We start from the raw sequence: 14,807 nt of genomic DNA on the forward strand, positions 1-14,807 counted from the left end.
ACGAATATTTGAGCCCATGGATCCATTATATGTCCATTTTGCAAGCCGGTGAGAAAATCTCGCCATACAGATGACACACAGATACTTTTTTGAGAAAAAAAAAATTGCATCCTCGCATTGAATATGGATCACTGTTCAGGAACTTTTACTGTGTATCTCGGCCATAAAAAACGGACCGTATTTTTTCATGTTAGTGGCCTTATAGTGATAATAGGGTTATTTGTAACATTGTTTTCTAATCATACAGTTACATCTACAAAATAACATTTTTCTACTTTCTATGGCTGAGCAGCTGCATGCGAGCTTCAGTTTATCATGCGTGGCTGGAGGTATGGAGAACGCACCAGCACTGAACCTGGAAATAGTAGAAATGCGTTCCCTGGAGTCTGACATGACACTTCACCATCTGGCAGTCTGAATGATGAATCTGGGGATGGCAGATGCAGGGAGAAATCTTTATGACTAAAGGTGCGATGGAAATTTGACAGTTCAAATGATGGGACATTTCAAAGATCAAAAGGATATATTAGAAAGCTGTGTGAGTTCAGCTACACTGTAACAGTTTGCCGATAGGCACAAAATAAATGGTTAATGAGAAGCACTTGACTGGCTGACACAGATCCTGACCTTACCTACATGGAACTCTATGGAGATCACTTGAGAGGCCAACAGCAAGGCACCCCATATCACCAGATATTTATGTCTGTACTCTTATATTATTAGAACTTAAAGGGAACCTGTCACCACTTTTTTGCTCTGTCAGCTAAAAATATAATGTAATTGCTTGTCAGGTATGCATTCCACATCTACATTTGAAACCCCCCAACACCCCATGCATCACCCATAAAAAAACCTTTTTAATTTGTCCTGCGCTGTATGTTAACCTATTCAGTCCGGTCCGATGGGTGTTGCCTCTGTTCCCTCACTCCACCCCTCCTCGGCTTGCTGTACGCATTCTTCGCCGTGAATCTCACAGAGCGCGTACAGATTTTGCGCGTGCGCATTGCAATGTGACCTCGTGAGTGCGTAGTATGCTTGCCCAAAGGCGGGCAAAGCCAAAAAGCAGTATGGCGCACTGTGTACTGTGAAGGAACTTGTTTTTTTGTGCAATTCTGGGTTTTTTTTCCTAACCATAGAAACTTAGACATCATAGTGTGTAAATGGGAAAAAGTTCTGGCTGGTATCATAACTAGAAGGGATTTGAAGAGATATAGAAAACTGGGTAAAGACACCATTTTTATTTCACGTATTCTACAGAGCGAGGACAACTTCAAGGATGACCATCTATTTAAATCAGTTTGAAAACCCTGGATCAATGGAGTGTAATTCCATTTGAACAAAGTTGCCCTGTTAACTGTTAAGTTAATACCAAGATAAGTTAAATAATTCTCTTTGCATATAAACCCGAATTTTGATGCTATATTATTTTGCTCCACTTTTAGAGTATTTACAAATAATGCTTCAGATTTATTAATATTTATTTTTAGGCCTGAGATTGTCTCAAATTCATGGTGAGGGAGAACAGGTGAGGGAGTGTAGTATGAGGGCTAATTAACGTTAAAAGGAGATCTTCTGCAAAGAGGCTAGCTTTGTATTGGTCTCCCAGGTCTTCAGGGCCCAGTATGTTCTGATTTCTCCTTATAGCCTCCGCTATGGGTTCCATTGCAAGTGTAAAGCGGGCTGGGGACAGAGGGCCTTGCCTAGTTCCTCTCTGAATATTTATTGGAGTGGGGTATGTCGATGGAAGTTTTAAATAAGCAATGGGCCTATTATATAACAATTTGAGGCACGTGAAAACCCAAATTTAGATAATACCGTAAAGAGATACGGCCAAGACAACGTATCGAAAGCTTTTTCGATATCCAGGGCCAGTAATAGGAGTCACTTTCGGTGGAGATTAGCTGTATGAATGATATTTAACGCCCGTCCTATGTTATCTGGCGCTTGTCTCATTGGTATAAAGCCAATCTGATCCTGATGAATGAGATAAGGAAGAATTTTGTTAATCCTATCAGTTGTGATAGATGTAAAAAAATTTAAGTCAATACTTAAAAGAGATATAGGTCTATAGTTTTTTGTGAGAAGATGGTCTCTCTTGGGTTTAGGGATCACGGTTACATGCGCCACATAAAACTCGGGGGTCATTTGTGAACCATTTAAAAGCTAATTGCAAAAGCTTTTTATATATGGTATAAGCGTCTGACTTAGTTTTTTATAATAAATTGCCGTAAGACTGTCAGGTCCAGGTGCCTTTCCTTTTTTTAATTTTTTAAATACTGTATTTTCCGGCGTATAAGACGACTTTTTAACCCCTATAAATTGTCCCAAAAGTCGGGGGTCGTCTTATACGCCGGGTACTTGTGCACAGAGCGATCCTGGATGGTTCTCAGACGTCATCGCAGGTCCTTCACTCACTGCATTCTTAGGAACGGAGGCAGACGCTTGCACCGCTGAGAGCCAGGGTCCGTCGGAGGGGTGAGTATATCCATATTTTATTTTTTTTTATTCTTTATTTTTTACATGAATATGGATCCCAGGGCCTGAAGGAGAGTCTCCTCTCCTCCAGACCCTGGGAACCACACGCCGTATAAGATGACTGGGCGTATAAGATGACCCCCGTCTTATACAGCGGGTATATCCCAAATTCCATATTTTATATGGAAAAGTTGGGGGTCGTCTTATACGCCTAGTCGTCTTATACACCAGAAAATACGGTACTTGAAGTTGCTGTGCCTTGGATTCAGTAATTTTGGGTAGGTGAAGATTGTGGAGAAATCACTCTAGCAGTAAAGGAGGTGGGGTCTTGGTAGTGAGGATAGCATCTAATTGTAATTTCGTATCTTGGATTTGTTTAGTTAAATATAGAGATGTAGAGAGTTGGTTAGCGCAAACTTTTATTTTAATCCTAAATGTATGTTTACTTAATGTCAGAATTAAATCTCTTTTCTAATATACTTTAATTAAAAATTCCCAATCATTCCTTACTACTATAACTACTTTATTTTTTACCTACTTCCTGTTTGATGGTGCTTTGTTTGAGAGCTAGCATACCCAAACGAGTCATCAGGGGGTAGAGGCTGTGGTAAATGCCGCAGTCTCTGCCCCCACTCTGAAATGAAGGGTCATCGGTAACATATGTTTCAGGGGCTGGGCTAGTCTTCTCTACTGAGCATGTTTTGTCAATTCTGGCATAGGGTCATATCACTGTGCACAGTGACAGCTATGATGAGAAGTCTGGCAAGCAGAGACCAGCCATGCCCCGCAAGTTACGACTTTTGTGGGAATGTGGCTGGGCTCTCCTTACCGGATCTTTTTTGTAGAATATACACTGACCATGAGCTCTCTTACCTGCCCGCTCTTCACAGCCGGCAAGGAGAGAACACTGTCATTGTGCAATGAGAAGGATTTGCACATTGACAGGGGAGCTCATACTGACAACAGACTCATACTCAGTAGAGCCAGGACTAGCCCAGCACCTGAAACAGAGGTCGCTTCATTTCAGGGTTGGGGCAGATCTGCAACTGTAACCGCAGCCTCTGCCTTGTGATTACAATTTGAGTATCGCAGCATGCACTGGGATTCTCAAATGATGCATCATCAGGAAGTAGGTAAATAGGTAAAAAAAAAATAACACAGAGTAGTGAGGGAACAATAGGGACTAAGGGTATGTGCACATGTTGCGGATTTCTTGCAGAAATTTCCTGAAGAAAACCGGAAATTTTCTGCAAGAAATCCGCATTTTTTTTTTTGCGTTTTTTTTCCGTTTTTTTCGCGTTTTTTTAGCATTCTGCAAGCGTAATTAGCTTGCAGAATGCTAAAGTTTTCCAAGCGATCTGTAGCATCGCTTGGAAAACTGACTGACAGGTTGGTCACACTTGTCAAACATAGCGTTTGACAAGTGTGACCAACTTTTTACTATAGATGCAGCTTTTGCAGCATCTATAGTAAAAGATAGAATGTTTAAAAATAATAACAAAAATAAAAAAATGCTTATACTCACCCAGACATCTCCTCACCGGCGTCCGTTCCTCTTCCTATAGCTAGTGTGTGCGCACAGGACCTTCCGTGACGTCACGGTCACGTGAGCGGTCACATGACCGCTCACGACCAATCACAGGACAGTGACGTCATCGGCAAGGTCCTTCACCGCACACCAGCTACAGGAACCGAAGCGACAGCGTGCAGTGGAGGCGGGAAGACATCGAGGGTGAGTATAGGACTATTTTTTATTTTAATTCTTATTTTTTTACCACTTATATGGTGCCCAGTGCGTGGAGGAGAGTCTCCTCTCCTCCACCCTGGGTACCAACCGCACATAATCTGCTTACTTCCCGCATCGTGTGCACAGCCCCGTGCGGGAAGTAAGCAGATCAATGGACCCCTAGGTGTGCGGAATCCCCTGCAATTCCGCATTTTAATGAACATGTTGCTTTTTTTTCCGCGATGCGATTTTTTCGCGGAAAAAAAGGCTACATTTGCACAAAAAATGCGGAATACACTTAAAATAATAGGAGGCATATGTAAGCGTTTTTTTCGCGTTTTTATCACGTTTTTATAGCGAAAAAAAAAAAACGCGAAAAATACTTAACGTGTGCACATGGCCTTACATTAGAAAAGAGATTAGATTATGAGATTAAACAGACATTAAGTATTAAAATAAATGTTATTTTCTGACCACCCCTCCTCATGGTCAAAAGATGCCATGTCTGACACTGGTAATGCAGACAACAGGAATTAATTTACCGTATATGAATGTGATATTTTGGTGTTTAGAATCGTGTAGTGAATTTAAGCTGGAAATAGCCATTGCTGTTACCAATGTGTAAAGCAGAAGAGTCATAAAAGAAATCAAATGTCAGAAAAAATCCTAGGAAAATCAAGGTTTGTGTGTTGACTTTTATTATATATGTTCATTTCCTTATCTATGAATTATAACAGTTTATTAGTTTAGACTCCTCTCTTCCACCTTCTTCCTGCACAAGTTGCAGAGTCTACTCACAATGCTCTTCTGAGGGAAGTCAATACAGTGTAGCAAACTTACCTTGACATTTACCACATTACATATGATGATGTAGGAGACCTTCACTTGACGTTTCAATGGCATATAATGAGTTACATGTCAACTCCAAGTTTCAGTAAGTCCTTTATTAATGCCCAAACGCTTGCTGTAAAGCAATTCTGTAAAAGTCACAAATCTATCTGCACGTGGTGGCCCAATAAATGATTGAAAAAGACCGTCCTTCAGATCCCAAAATATGCACCAACCTTATAGGCAATGCAATCTGCTAAGAGCCACTGAAATGGAGGTAATTATATATAAAAACTATGTCCTATATGGTAAGTAAATGCATGTTTGGATTAAATAAGTAATTTGTGTTTGATTAATGTTTAAATTTTACTTGCATGTGGAAAATAAAATGTGATATTCTAGTAGATATGTGGGCCTCGCAAACAGCGTGGTGGAGTCGGTAAAAAATGGACCGACTTCAACTCATAAAATATATAATTGGGTACAGTAGTTCGATGCAGGATGTGCTGTAAATGTTTTTATAACAATTTGGGAAAGTTATGAAATGTCCTATAAATGTCTGTTCTGTTCCTGATCTTAGTTGCGATGAATCTGTGCTGAACTTTATATACATGGTCAGCAGTGACCAGTGCTGTGGGGTCGGAGTCAGGGAGATAGAGGAGTCGGAGGTTTGGCTTACCGACTCCACAGCCCTGGGTATAAAGGATGTAGGTTCATATGTCAGTGATATTTCAGCTGGGTATATCTATATAGGAGTGAGAGAATAACCCATGCCTGATGAAGGGCAGCATGCATCTCAGAAATGCGTTGGTTGTATGTGGACCTTGCTGCGTACCGTTTAGTATTGTTACGACTGGACACTGCAGCTTCAGTTTGAAAGCTGAGAGACAGTGGGGAAAGTTCCCACTGGCCAGGGCACTTTCTACACAACACTTTAAGGGAGTTATGGCACTTTAGTGATGTAACATGAATTTGACTGGCGGGAGTGACCACGGCCTATCCTGCCATGTCACACCGCACACTGGCACAGCTGGCCAGGACTGGCATGCCAAAGCCAAAAGATTTAATATCATTGTGCAGCTGCCGAGTTGCGCAAAAATATTGTGACTTATTAAGGTGTTTATGCCAGATTTCTGGTGTAAGCACCTTAATGAATGGTCCCCGGTAACTTACCCTGTCTCTCTGTAACCCACATCAGTGCCAGTGGACAGCAAGATAGATAGAAAGGAGACATGGCTGGCATTTTGGAGTGAATTTGGGGGTAAACCACATCATTTAAAAAAAAAAGTCTAAAAGTGCAGTAACCATTTAGTCATCAGGGGGTACTGAAATATTTGTCATGAATTTGTAATATGTTTAACAGTGTAGAAGGGGTGTGAAAAAAGTGAAAAAAAACTGAAGCATTGATGGACACCTCTGTTACTTAGAAATCTATAGTTTTTAAGTCGGAAATTTTCATTTATGCAAATAACAAAGTACCAACTTTGCCATTAATTTTGGAGAGGATACCAAGGCTTATAAGAGCACAAAGGATCTTCGAGATTTTGTATTTCGAAAGACTTTATTGAAACACCATGGCACATTCCCCTGGGAGATACAAAGTACACATTTGAACAAAACTTCATGTTAATGTTGATGCAGTGCCAATAGGCTCTAATAGAACTTGTAATAGACTAGTAGACTTGTAAAATTCTCACTTTTTAGATCCAAAATTTTAATTAAATAGCTTCTAAATAAATATGAATTTTGATTAAAAAAAAAAACGCAAAACGGCATTGAAGGGTGGATGCTCAATTTATGTCAAAATAAATTGTGCTGCTAAATATGATCATAGCATGCCATGTTGTATATGCCAAGGCTTTTTCCAGACAACTCAATCTTTAAATAAGATGGACCAGTCACTTGCTGTGACGGCTTATAGCTATTTAAGAATTAATCAATCATGGACGCATAAAAAGAAGCTACTCTGACAGTTATAAACATAGTAAAGTCTCACGGAAAGCAAAAACCACACAGGTCTAAATAATTAAACGCCTCTTGTCTAAACGCTTAATCCAAGCTCACATCCTGATGAAAGACGACCTAGAGCTAGGGACCGCCTGCTATTGTACAACTGGTCGCTAGTAAATAATGCTACAAGCAGAAGATGTGCTGACTCTTGCAACATCCTCCAAAGACACCACCATACTGGAGAGAAAGCGGAAAATAGGGGAGCCCTTTAATGGAGGGGGACACACACATGCTGAGGGTGATCAAAGAACTGCGTGCAGAGATCAATAAGCTAGAGAACGAGAACAAAGAACTCAGAGGAGAATTAAGTCAGAGTGGACATAATACAATATCCGGCAAGGAACGAGAGCCTAGATCCACCATCAAATGCGACCAGGTACAAAAGGAAGAGGTGAAGTGCAAAGGCCTGCTCTGGAGAAATGTGTCCGTCCAGTCCGCTGACCTGCTGCCAGAACAGAAAGGTGAGATACTAAGCTTTCAGCTCTCCTAACACCATGGCGGTTCTGAATGAAAACTAGTACAGAGGTTACTGAACAAGAGGTGGTGTCAGTTATAGTAACCAGGTATCTTGTTTTATTTGTACTATATCTCTGTATACAACCAACCACACGACATATTCCCACCACGCCTGTCTACCGGCCTTCAGTTTCATATTATTATTAGTCTTTTTTCAAGCACAGTCCTTTAGAAATATCCATTTGCCGCAGAAATTAGACAATTTTCATTATTTGTATAGTATTAATATATTCTGTACACTTTTGTATTCTGTATATACAAAAATTATAGAATGAAAATCGAAAAAGTAAATTCAGAGGTGTAAAGTGAATCGGCCTTGGTACAAAATTTGTACGGAGACCCCCACTAAATACTATTTTTAATACTAATGTCATGTTATGTATAAGGGTAAATTAGGCTCTCTAGGGCACCAGGGTCCATGTGCAACTGCTCCCTCTGCGCCTGCTGTAGCTACACGGTCACCCCTGAAAAAAATGTTTACTTATATACGGTAGAAAAAAAGCATAGGATGTCCACCTCATACTCTACATCTGAGTTCTGCACCTTACTAATTCTATGTACTCATGTGATAAAGTACTTGTGCAACATTAGGAAAACCCACCCGTCACCCGGCTATGGACTAAAGCCATAGCAAAAGGCATGGCCGGTATGCAGATTCATCAAGTATCTGGTGGTCCCCGGCACTGCATTGTACACTACTGGATTTATCTTCTGAGCAGGAGGAGGAGGAAATGTTCGGTTCTCAGCCCTGTCCGCAGTTTAGGGGGATGTTATGTGGGTCCTTCATTTAAATCTTTATGCATTATGTGATGAAATATGTGGCACATTATGACTGGTTATACTATAGACTGACTGTATGCAGTCTTTCTTAAAGGAAATGTGTCCCCTGATTCATGGTGACCAGACGACAGGCAACCTGAATCGGAGCTTTGCTTCATGGTTGCAGCCAAGTATATTATTCTCAAAAACGCTCATTTCAGAGAAAATGTACGTTAAAGATCCGAATGCCTTTTCCCAGCACGGCTGTAGGTGACCGACAGGTCTTGTGCTAGAGCGATATTGGGAATTTAATAGAACAGTATACCCTGATGATTGCAGTCAGGCTCTAATCAATGCTGGCCACACTTGGGACACCATGAATCAGGTGCCTTTAAGTGTTATGAGCCAGCGACCATGGTCAACTGACTAATTCCATGATACTACGTGGTGACGCAGTGGGCATCAGAAAATACTTAGTAGGTGGTAAACCCACTTGACTATTAGAGTGCAGTTGCTCTTCCTTTTCACACCTCAGCACATTCACTTCTGATGTCATCTGGGTCTTCAGGCTAGCCGGACGGCTGAGCTGGTTTAGGACTAGACTTAATGTATCCCTTATACTCATTGTGTGTGCAGTTTTTCACACTTGTCTGTTCTCTCATGTGAATCTTTTGGAATGCAATGTCCTTACGACATCTCCCTTCTGATGATCTAGGCGTGGCGTCCCTTAGGTTCCAGCTACTCACTCATATTTCAACGTCAATGTATTAGATTACAATAGATGGGATGTTCTGCACAATATTAGGGATTTTTTCTTTGGGATGATCAAAAGTTCTGCATTCTGTATCATGGGCTTCCTGCCTTCCTCTGCATCAACTCTGCAGAAGATCACTTTGTACTTCATGCATTTTTTTCAACGTTGTGGTGCTACCTCTATAACCCAGGCCAATGTAGAATTGGATCTGCTTATCTACCAAGCAGTATATGACCTGCTGTACGCTGGGACTCAGTGCTGCCCTAATCATCATCTATTGGTTATATACCCGCAGGAGAGAATTAGGGCTTCTTATGAATCTGTTTGAACTCCACATTCATATCGTACTATTCCCCAGGTGACATTCTATTTAATGTATTAAAGATGATTTCTCTGCATTGGAAATATATTTTAATTTATGTGCACGCTGGGTTAAATATGTTACAGAAATGATGGAAAACTAATAGCACATAGAACAGATAATTTTACAGAGTGAACTGATTAGAATCTCAATAACGTCATATTGTTATATTGTACATTTATACTTGTCATCAACAAGTATTAGGGTGTCGGTGAAATATCTTACACATTTATTTAAAGAGGTTGTTAAGTCTTCGGCTAAAAGTCTGCAGTCATGGGTGGTCATGTAACCATACGTGTATGATTTGCATACATCTGGCCATGTGACGGCTAGACTTGGGGCCTCACTCAATTCATTTGTTTGCAAATTGCATATGTGCGGTCCTGTGACTGCCCACCCTTGGCAGCAATACGGGAGAATCCTGACAGTGTGTGTTGTGCACACTAAGGATTCTGGAGTCTGCAGTCACATATAGTTACATAAGTGACTGCAGACTTTTAGTAACCTCTTTAAAGAGCAAGATTTCACGCCCCGAACTGTTTATATGTGTATGTAGCGCTTTCAAAGAAAAGTCCAGCACTCCCTTTATATGGCCAGTCCATTTCCAAGTTAGTGAGAAATCAGAGTTTGAACTGTTATGCAAATGAGGCTGTAGATCTATTTGTAGATCTGGAGCTGCTGTCACTCCAGCTCTGTTCCCCTCCAAGTGCCACCTCCTCCTGCTTCATTGACAGCCAATATGCTATGTGACTTCAGGCAGAAGAGCCATCAGTCAAGCTAGAGAACATAAGTAGGCAGCACATGGCAGGGACCAGCTCTCTGATACCCATTCCATCACTGGAAGGCAGCTTCTCCTCTTCAGTAGGGTAATAAAGGGCTGTCTGTCAGGCTCAGTTCAGTTGTCAGCTCCTTTCTCAGTCATGGTTGTTTCATACAGAACATTGCAGCTCACTAAAGCACATCACTAACACACAGAGGAGAAAAAACTATTAGGCTATGTGCACACGTTGCGGATTAGGCTTAGGAATTTCTGGTGCGGATTCTGCCTCTCCTGGCAGAAAACGCACCTGCGGTCGGTTTTTTGTGTGGTTCCGCAGCGGTTTTTTGTGCGTTTTTGCAGATTTGCTGCGTTTTTTACCCCTGCGGTTTTCTATAATGGAGTGGGTACAAAAACGTTGCAGATTCACAAAAAAGAAGTGACATGCTACTTCTTTTAAACTGCAGCGTTTCCGCAGCGGATTTTCCGCAAAGTGTGCACAGCATTTTTTTTTTCTCATTGATTTACATTGTACTGTAAATCAATTGCGGATCTGCAGCGTTTCTGCACCTCAAAAAACGCTGCGGATCCGCAGAGAATCCGCAACGTGTGCACATAGCCTTAAATGTTACCATGTTATCTAATTTAACATGGCATATCCGGATGGAGTAGCACCTGCACTATGATCTATATTCTCCTCTAACTGATGATGTGACGCAGAGAACGCTGTTTGAAAGATGGCCGTCCAGGACAGGGCTGTTTTGTTTTTTGTGCAATTTTAGGATAAAAAGTCACAATTTTTTAATAAGCCTTAAAATATCACATATTAGCTTCAACTGCGCTTAACTCCTGCATCCCCCATTTTCAGTTTTGTTTTTCCTCAATATAGTCATTTGAGGACTTGTTTTTTGTGGCACAAGTTGTAATGTTCAGTCACATCATTCATTTTATCATGTGATGCACTAGAAAATCCAAGTGCATTGAAATTGCAAAACAAGTACAATTCTGGGGGGTTTGGTTTTATCTAAAATATTTACTATATGGTAACTGACCTAGAAATATGATTCTGCAGGTCAATACGTCTACGCAGATGTCAAACGTGTAGCTTCTTTTTTTTATTTATTTAAGTGGTGAAAAAAAATTCTGATATTCTTAGAAAAGAAACAACTTCTTGTGTTGCCATTTTCCAAGACCAGTAATGCTTTCAACTTTGGGGATATAGTACTTTTTGAGGGCTTTTTTTTTTTGCTCGGAGCTGAAGTTTTTACTGATTTTGCGGTAGATATGATGTTTTGATCGCCTCTGATTGCATTTTATTGCAAAGTTTCAAAGGTCCAAAAAAAACCTAATTTTGGCGTCTTTAATTTTTTTCTTATTTCAACAGTTTATCGATTGGATTAATTTATTATATGTTTTGATAGATCGGACTTTTAAGAACACAGCAATATCAAATGTGTATTTTTTATTGTTTTATTTTTAATAAGGCAAAAGGTGGTGATTTGAACTTCTGTGTTTTTTTTATTTGTCATATTTTTAAAAACTTTTTTTTCACTTTTAATGTATTTAATAGTCCCTTTAGAGGACTTGAAGCTGCGATCTTCTGATCCCTTGTGCTAAACCCTGGCTTTTGCAGGAAGGTCGTCATGACAAGCACAGTGATCACATCAAGGGTTTGCCAATGGGCCCATAGAATGACGCGCCCCCCTGCTGACATGTATTACATGCCGCTGTCAGAGATTGACAGCAGGATTTAACAGGTTAACAACTGCGGGCGGCTCTTCCCTCCACCTGTGGCTGTTAAAGGTACATGATGGCTGATTAAATGAGCCCGCATCAAAGGCAGGGATATGTCATATGACTTACATGTACAAAATGTTGTGAAGGGGTTAAAAAATAATTAGGGGTTAAAAAAATTATCAGATTTTTGTACTCCAACATTTAGAAAAGTCAAAGTTTAATTATGCTAAAGCATCTGGATAACTAAAACCATTCCCAAAATGCTGAACAAAAAGAAAAAAACACAGACAAAAAGTTCCTTCTGCGCTGGTGTTGTTTCCAGTTTGATTATACACGTGTATCGGAGAACACTGGAAATGGCACCAGCACACAAGCCATTTGATGCCTGTACCTATAGAAGGGCGGAAGATTTTGGAGGAAAGAAGAGAACAGTAATGAGCACGTAGGAGATTTCCTTTCACACAGCCGACTGCACAGGGACAGAGTGATGAAATATATAGAGATGTTCTGAGGCAGATTTATCTTCCAGGCAACGTCCTGCCCTTAGACTGGAAGAGGTAATTTACATAAACGGATAAAATTTGATCTATCAGTAATAGAGATGAGTGAACCCAAGCTTAAAAGTTCAGGGTTCGTATCTGACAGTTAGTGTCCGGTGATAAACGCCAAACATGGACTTCTCCAGGAAGTCCGTTGCAATGAGAGAGATATATAAAACAGGGAGAGGAAATTTTTTTTCCAGATCCATAGATCTGGTCTCCATTGTTTTCAATGGGATACGAGTTCTGGTTCAAGTTCGGGTGCAGTTCTTGTACCCAAAACAAAATTTGGACTAAAGTTTGGGTCAGGTATCAGAACCCAAACTTCCATGGGTCTGCTCATCCCTAATCAGCAACAATGTCTACACTGATGAGCAAAAGGGAAACAGAATGTTTTGAACTTTTGACTTTCAGGCTCCATATCTCACATCCACTACTGCTTTGAATGTGAGACTACCATCATTTTATAGACCAAAGAAGAAGGGAGTTACAGACCAAAAAGTAAAATTTAAGAAATTTTATTGAAAACAAATTAAAAAGCAAAAAATTATTCACATGATTATACAGAAAGGGGAATTGACACAAGGCAGAGTGAACTCAAAGCAATCCATATAACAAATAGAGTTGTATGATTAAATGTAGATAGACAGATGAATTAATGCAACAAGTATAAAAGCAAAAGTGCACCAGGAAGCCCTGGATTGTATGGAAAAGTTTCCACAGAGTGAGCATGAAGCTGCCTACAGGATATGATTACGTCAGCTGGTGGAATATATATAGATGGCCCCCAAATAAATAAATAAAGGGTATGCAGATATTGCACAGTGTACAAAGTGTGATATTTATACCAAAACGTAGTAAGTCCTAATAAAGTGCCAGTGCATTAATTAGACTAGACTAGGTATAGATATATACAGGGAACATCTAAATTTCATTGAAAAACTAATAGCATCATATTACCTGCTGACCAATGGATCGCCGTGAGAGGCTATCCCTCTCACGGCGATCCATTGGTAAGCAGGAAATAATATGACCTATATATAGGTATAAAATGTATATATCTATACCTAATCTAGTCTAATTAATGCACTGGCACTTTATTAGGACTGTTGTTTTCAATAAAATTTCTTAAATTTTACTTTTTTGTCTGTAACTCCCTTCTTCTTTGGTTTATGCAATTTTGGAGATACACCATATGTATTTATTGGTCTAAGTTTTTGGATACATCATTTTATAGACAATCACCTTGGCTATCTCATACATACAGTAAATTTGACTTGCAACAATTTAGCGTATGACTAGTTATGCAGATTCTTGTCAGGTCACTGCATTATTACTGTTTTACTCCTGGTGGTGGGAAAATCTTTTTCTTCCTTTATACTACCAAATACAACCTGTTCTCACATTCCCTAATAGTTTACAGTTTTATTACGTTGATTTCCAAGCAAGAGAATCGAGGCGCGACTATGAAGATTTCCCAAGAAAAGATAAACAGAATCATAAAGCTCATCAATAGCGATTTCTTGGCCAAACAAATTGTCAAACTGCATCATGTGAGTGCCATGACAGTTGGAAGAATACAAAAAGAAGTCCGTTCATCCATTCAAAAGCCAAGAGGTGGTATAAAGTCAGTAGACTAGACTGTGATGGGTGCATCTGGGTCTGAAAGAAACAAGGGAAAGGGGGCTAATAGATTGAGAAATTGAAGATACTGTCAAGATCGGAGGAGGAAGTCTGATTATATGAGGTTGTTTTACAGACAAAGGCGTTGGATACTTGACCAGGATCAATGATGGTCTCAATGCTGAGCTATATGTGAGTAGTTTACAAGACAAGTTACTTCATACACTCGAGTACTATGGGTATGAAAAGGACGACATAGTTTTACAGCAGGACAACCATCTAAACTAGCATTCGTCAAGATTGGCAAAGAAATAGTTCAATGACAATGAAGTAGAGGTACTGGATTGGCTCCCACAGTCCCCAGACCTCAACCCAATCGAACCCTTGTGGGTATAGTTGAGGACAAAACTAAATTCATACCCAAGTGAGATGACCAGTATGCACAAATTTGGTAACGTGTAGAAGAGACCTGGGATCAGATTTCGGTCAGGACTAGTGGTGAGCGAGTGTGCTCGTTCCTCGGGTTTTCCGAGCATGCTTGGGTGATCTCCGAGTATCTTGGGTGTGCTCATAGATTATGATTGTGTCTCCGTAGCTGCATGATTTGTGGCTGCTAGACAGCCTGAATACATGTGATGATTCCCTAACAAACAGGAAATCCCAGCATGTATTCAGGCTGTCTAGCAGCCGCAATATTGCAGCTGCAGAGACACAAACATAAT

The 14,807-nt window shown here is 40.2% G+C and overlaps 1 protein-coding gene across 1 annotated transcript in view; it reads left to right on the forward strand.

Moving 5' to 3' along the window:
• The first annotated feature begins 7,244 nt into the window (after nucleotides 1-7,244).
• The window catches only part of CCDC195 (coiled-coil domain containing 195), a 37,972-nt gene continuing 30,409 nt past the window's right edge, over nucleotides 7,245-14,807 (forward strand). Inside the window, exon 1 of the mRNA XM_077292952.1 lies at nucleotides 7,245-7,500. Within this exon, the coding sequence (XP_077149067.1) occupies nucleotides 7,251-7,500 (250 nt within the window). The 5' untranslated portion in view covers nucleotides 7,245-7,250. The remainder of the gene's footprint in view (nucleotides 7,501-14,807) is intronic.

This window comes from Ranitomeya variabilis, chromosome 2 (genome assembly GCF_051348905.1).
Source record: "Ranitomeya variabilis isolate aRanVar5 chromosome 2, aRanVar5.hap1, whole genome shotgun sequence".
NCBI lineage: Eukaryota > Metazoa > Chordata > Amphibia > Anura > Dendrobatidae > Ranitomeya > Ranitomeya variabilis.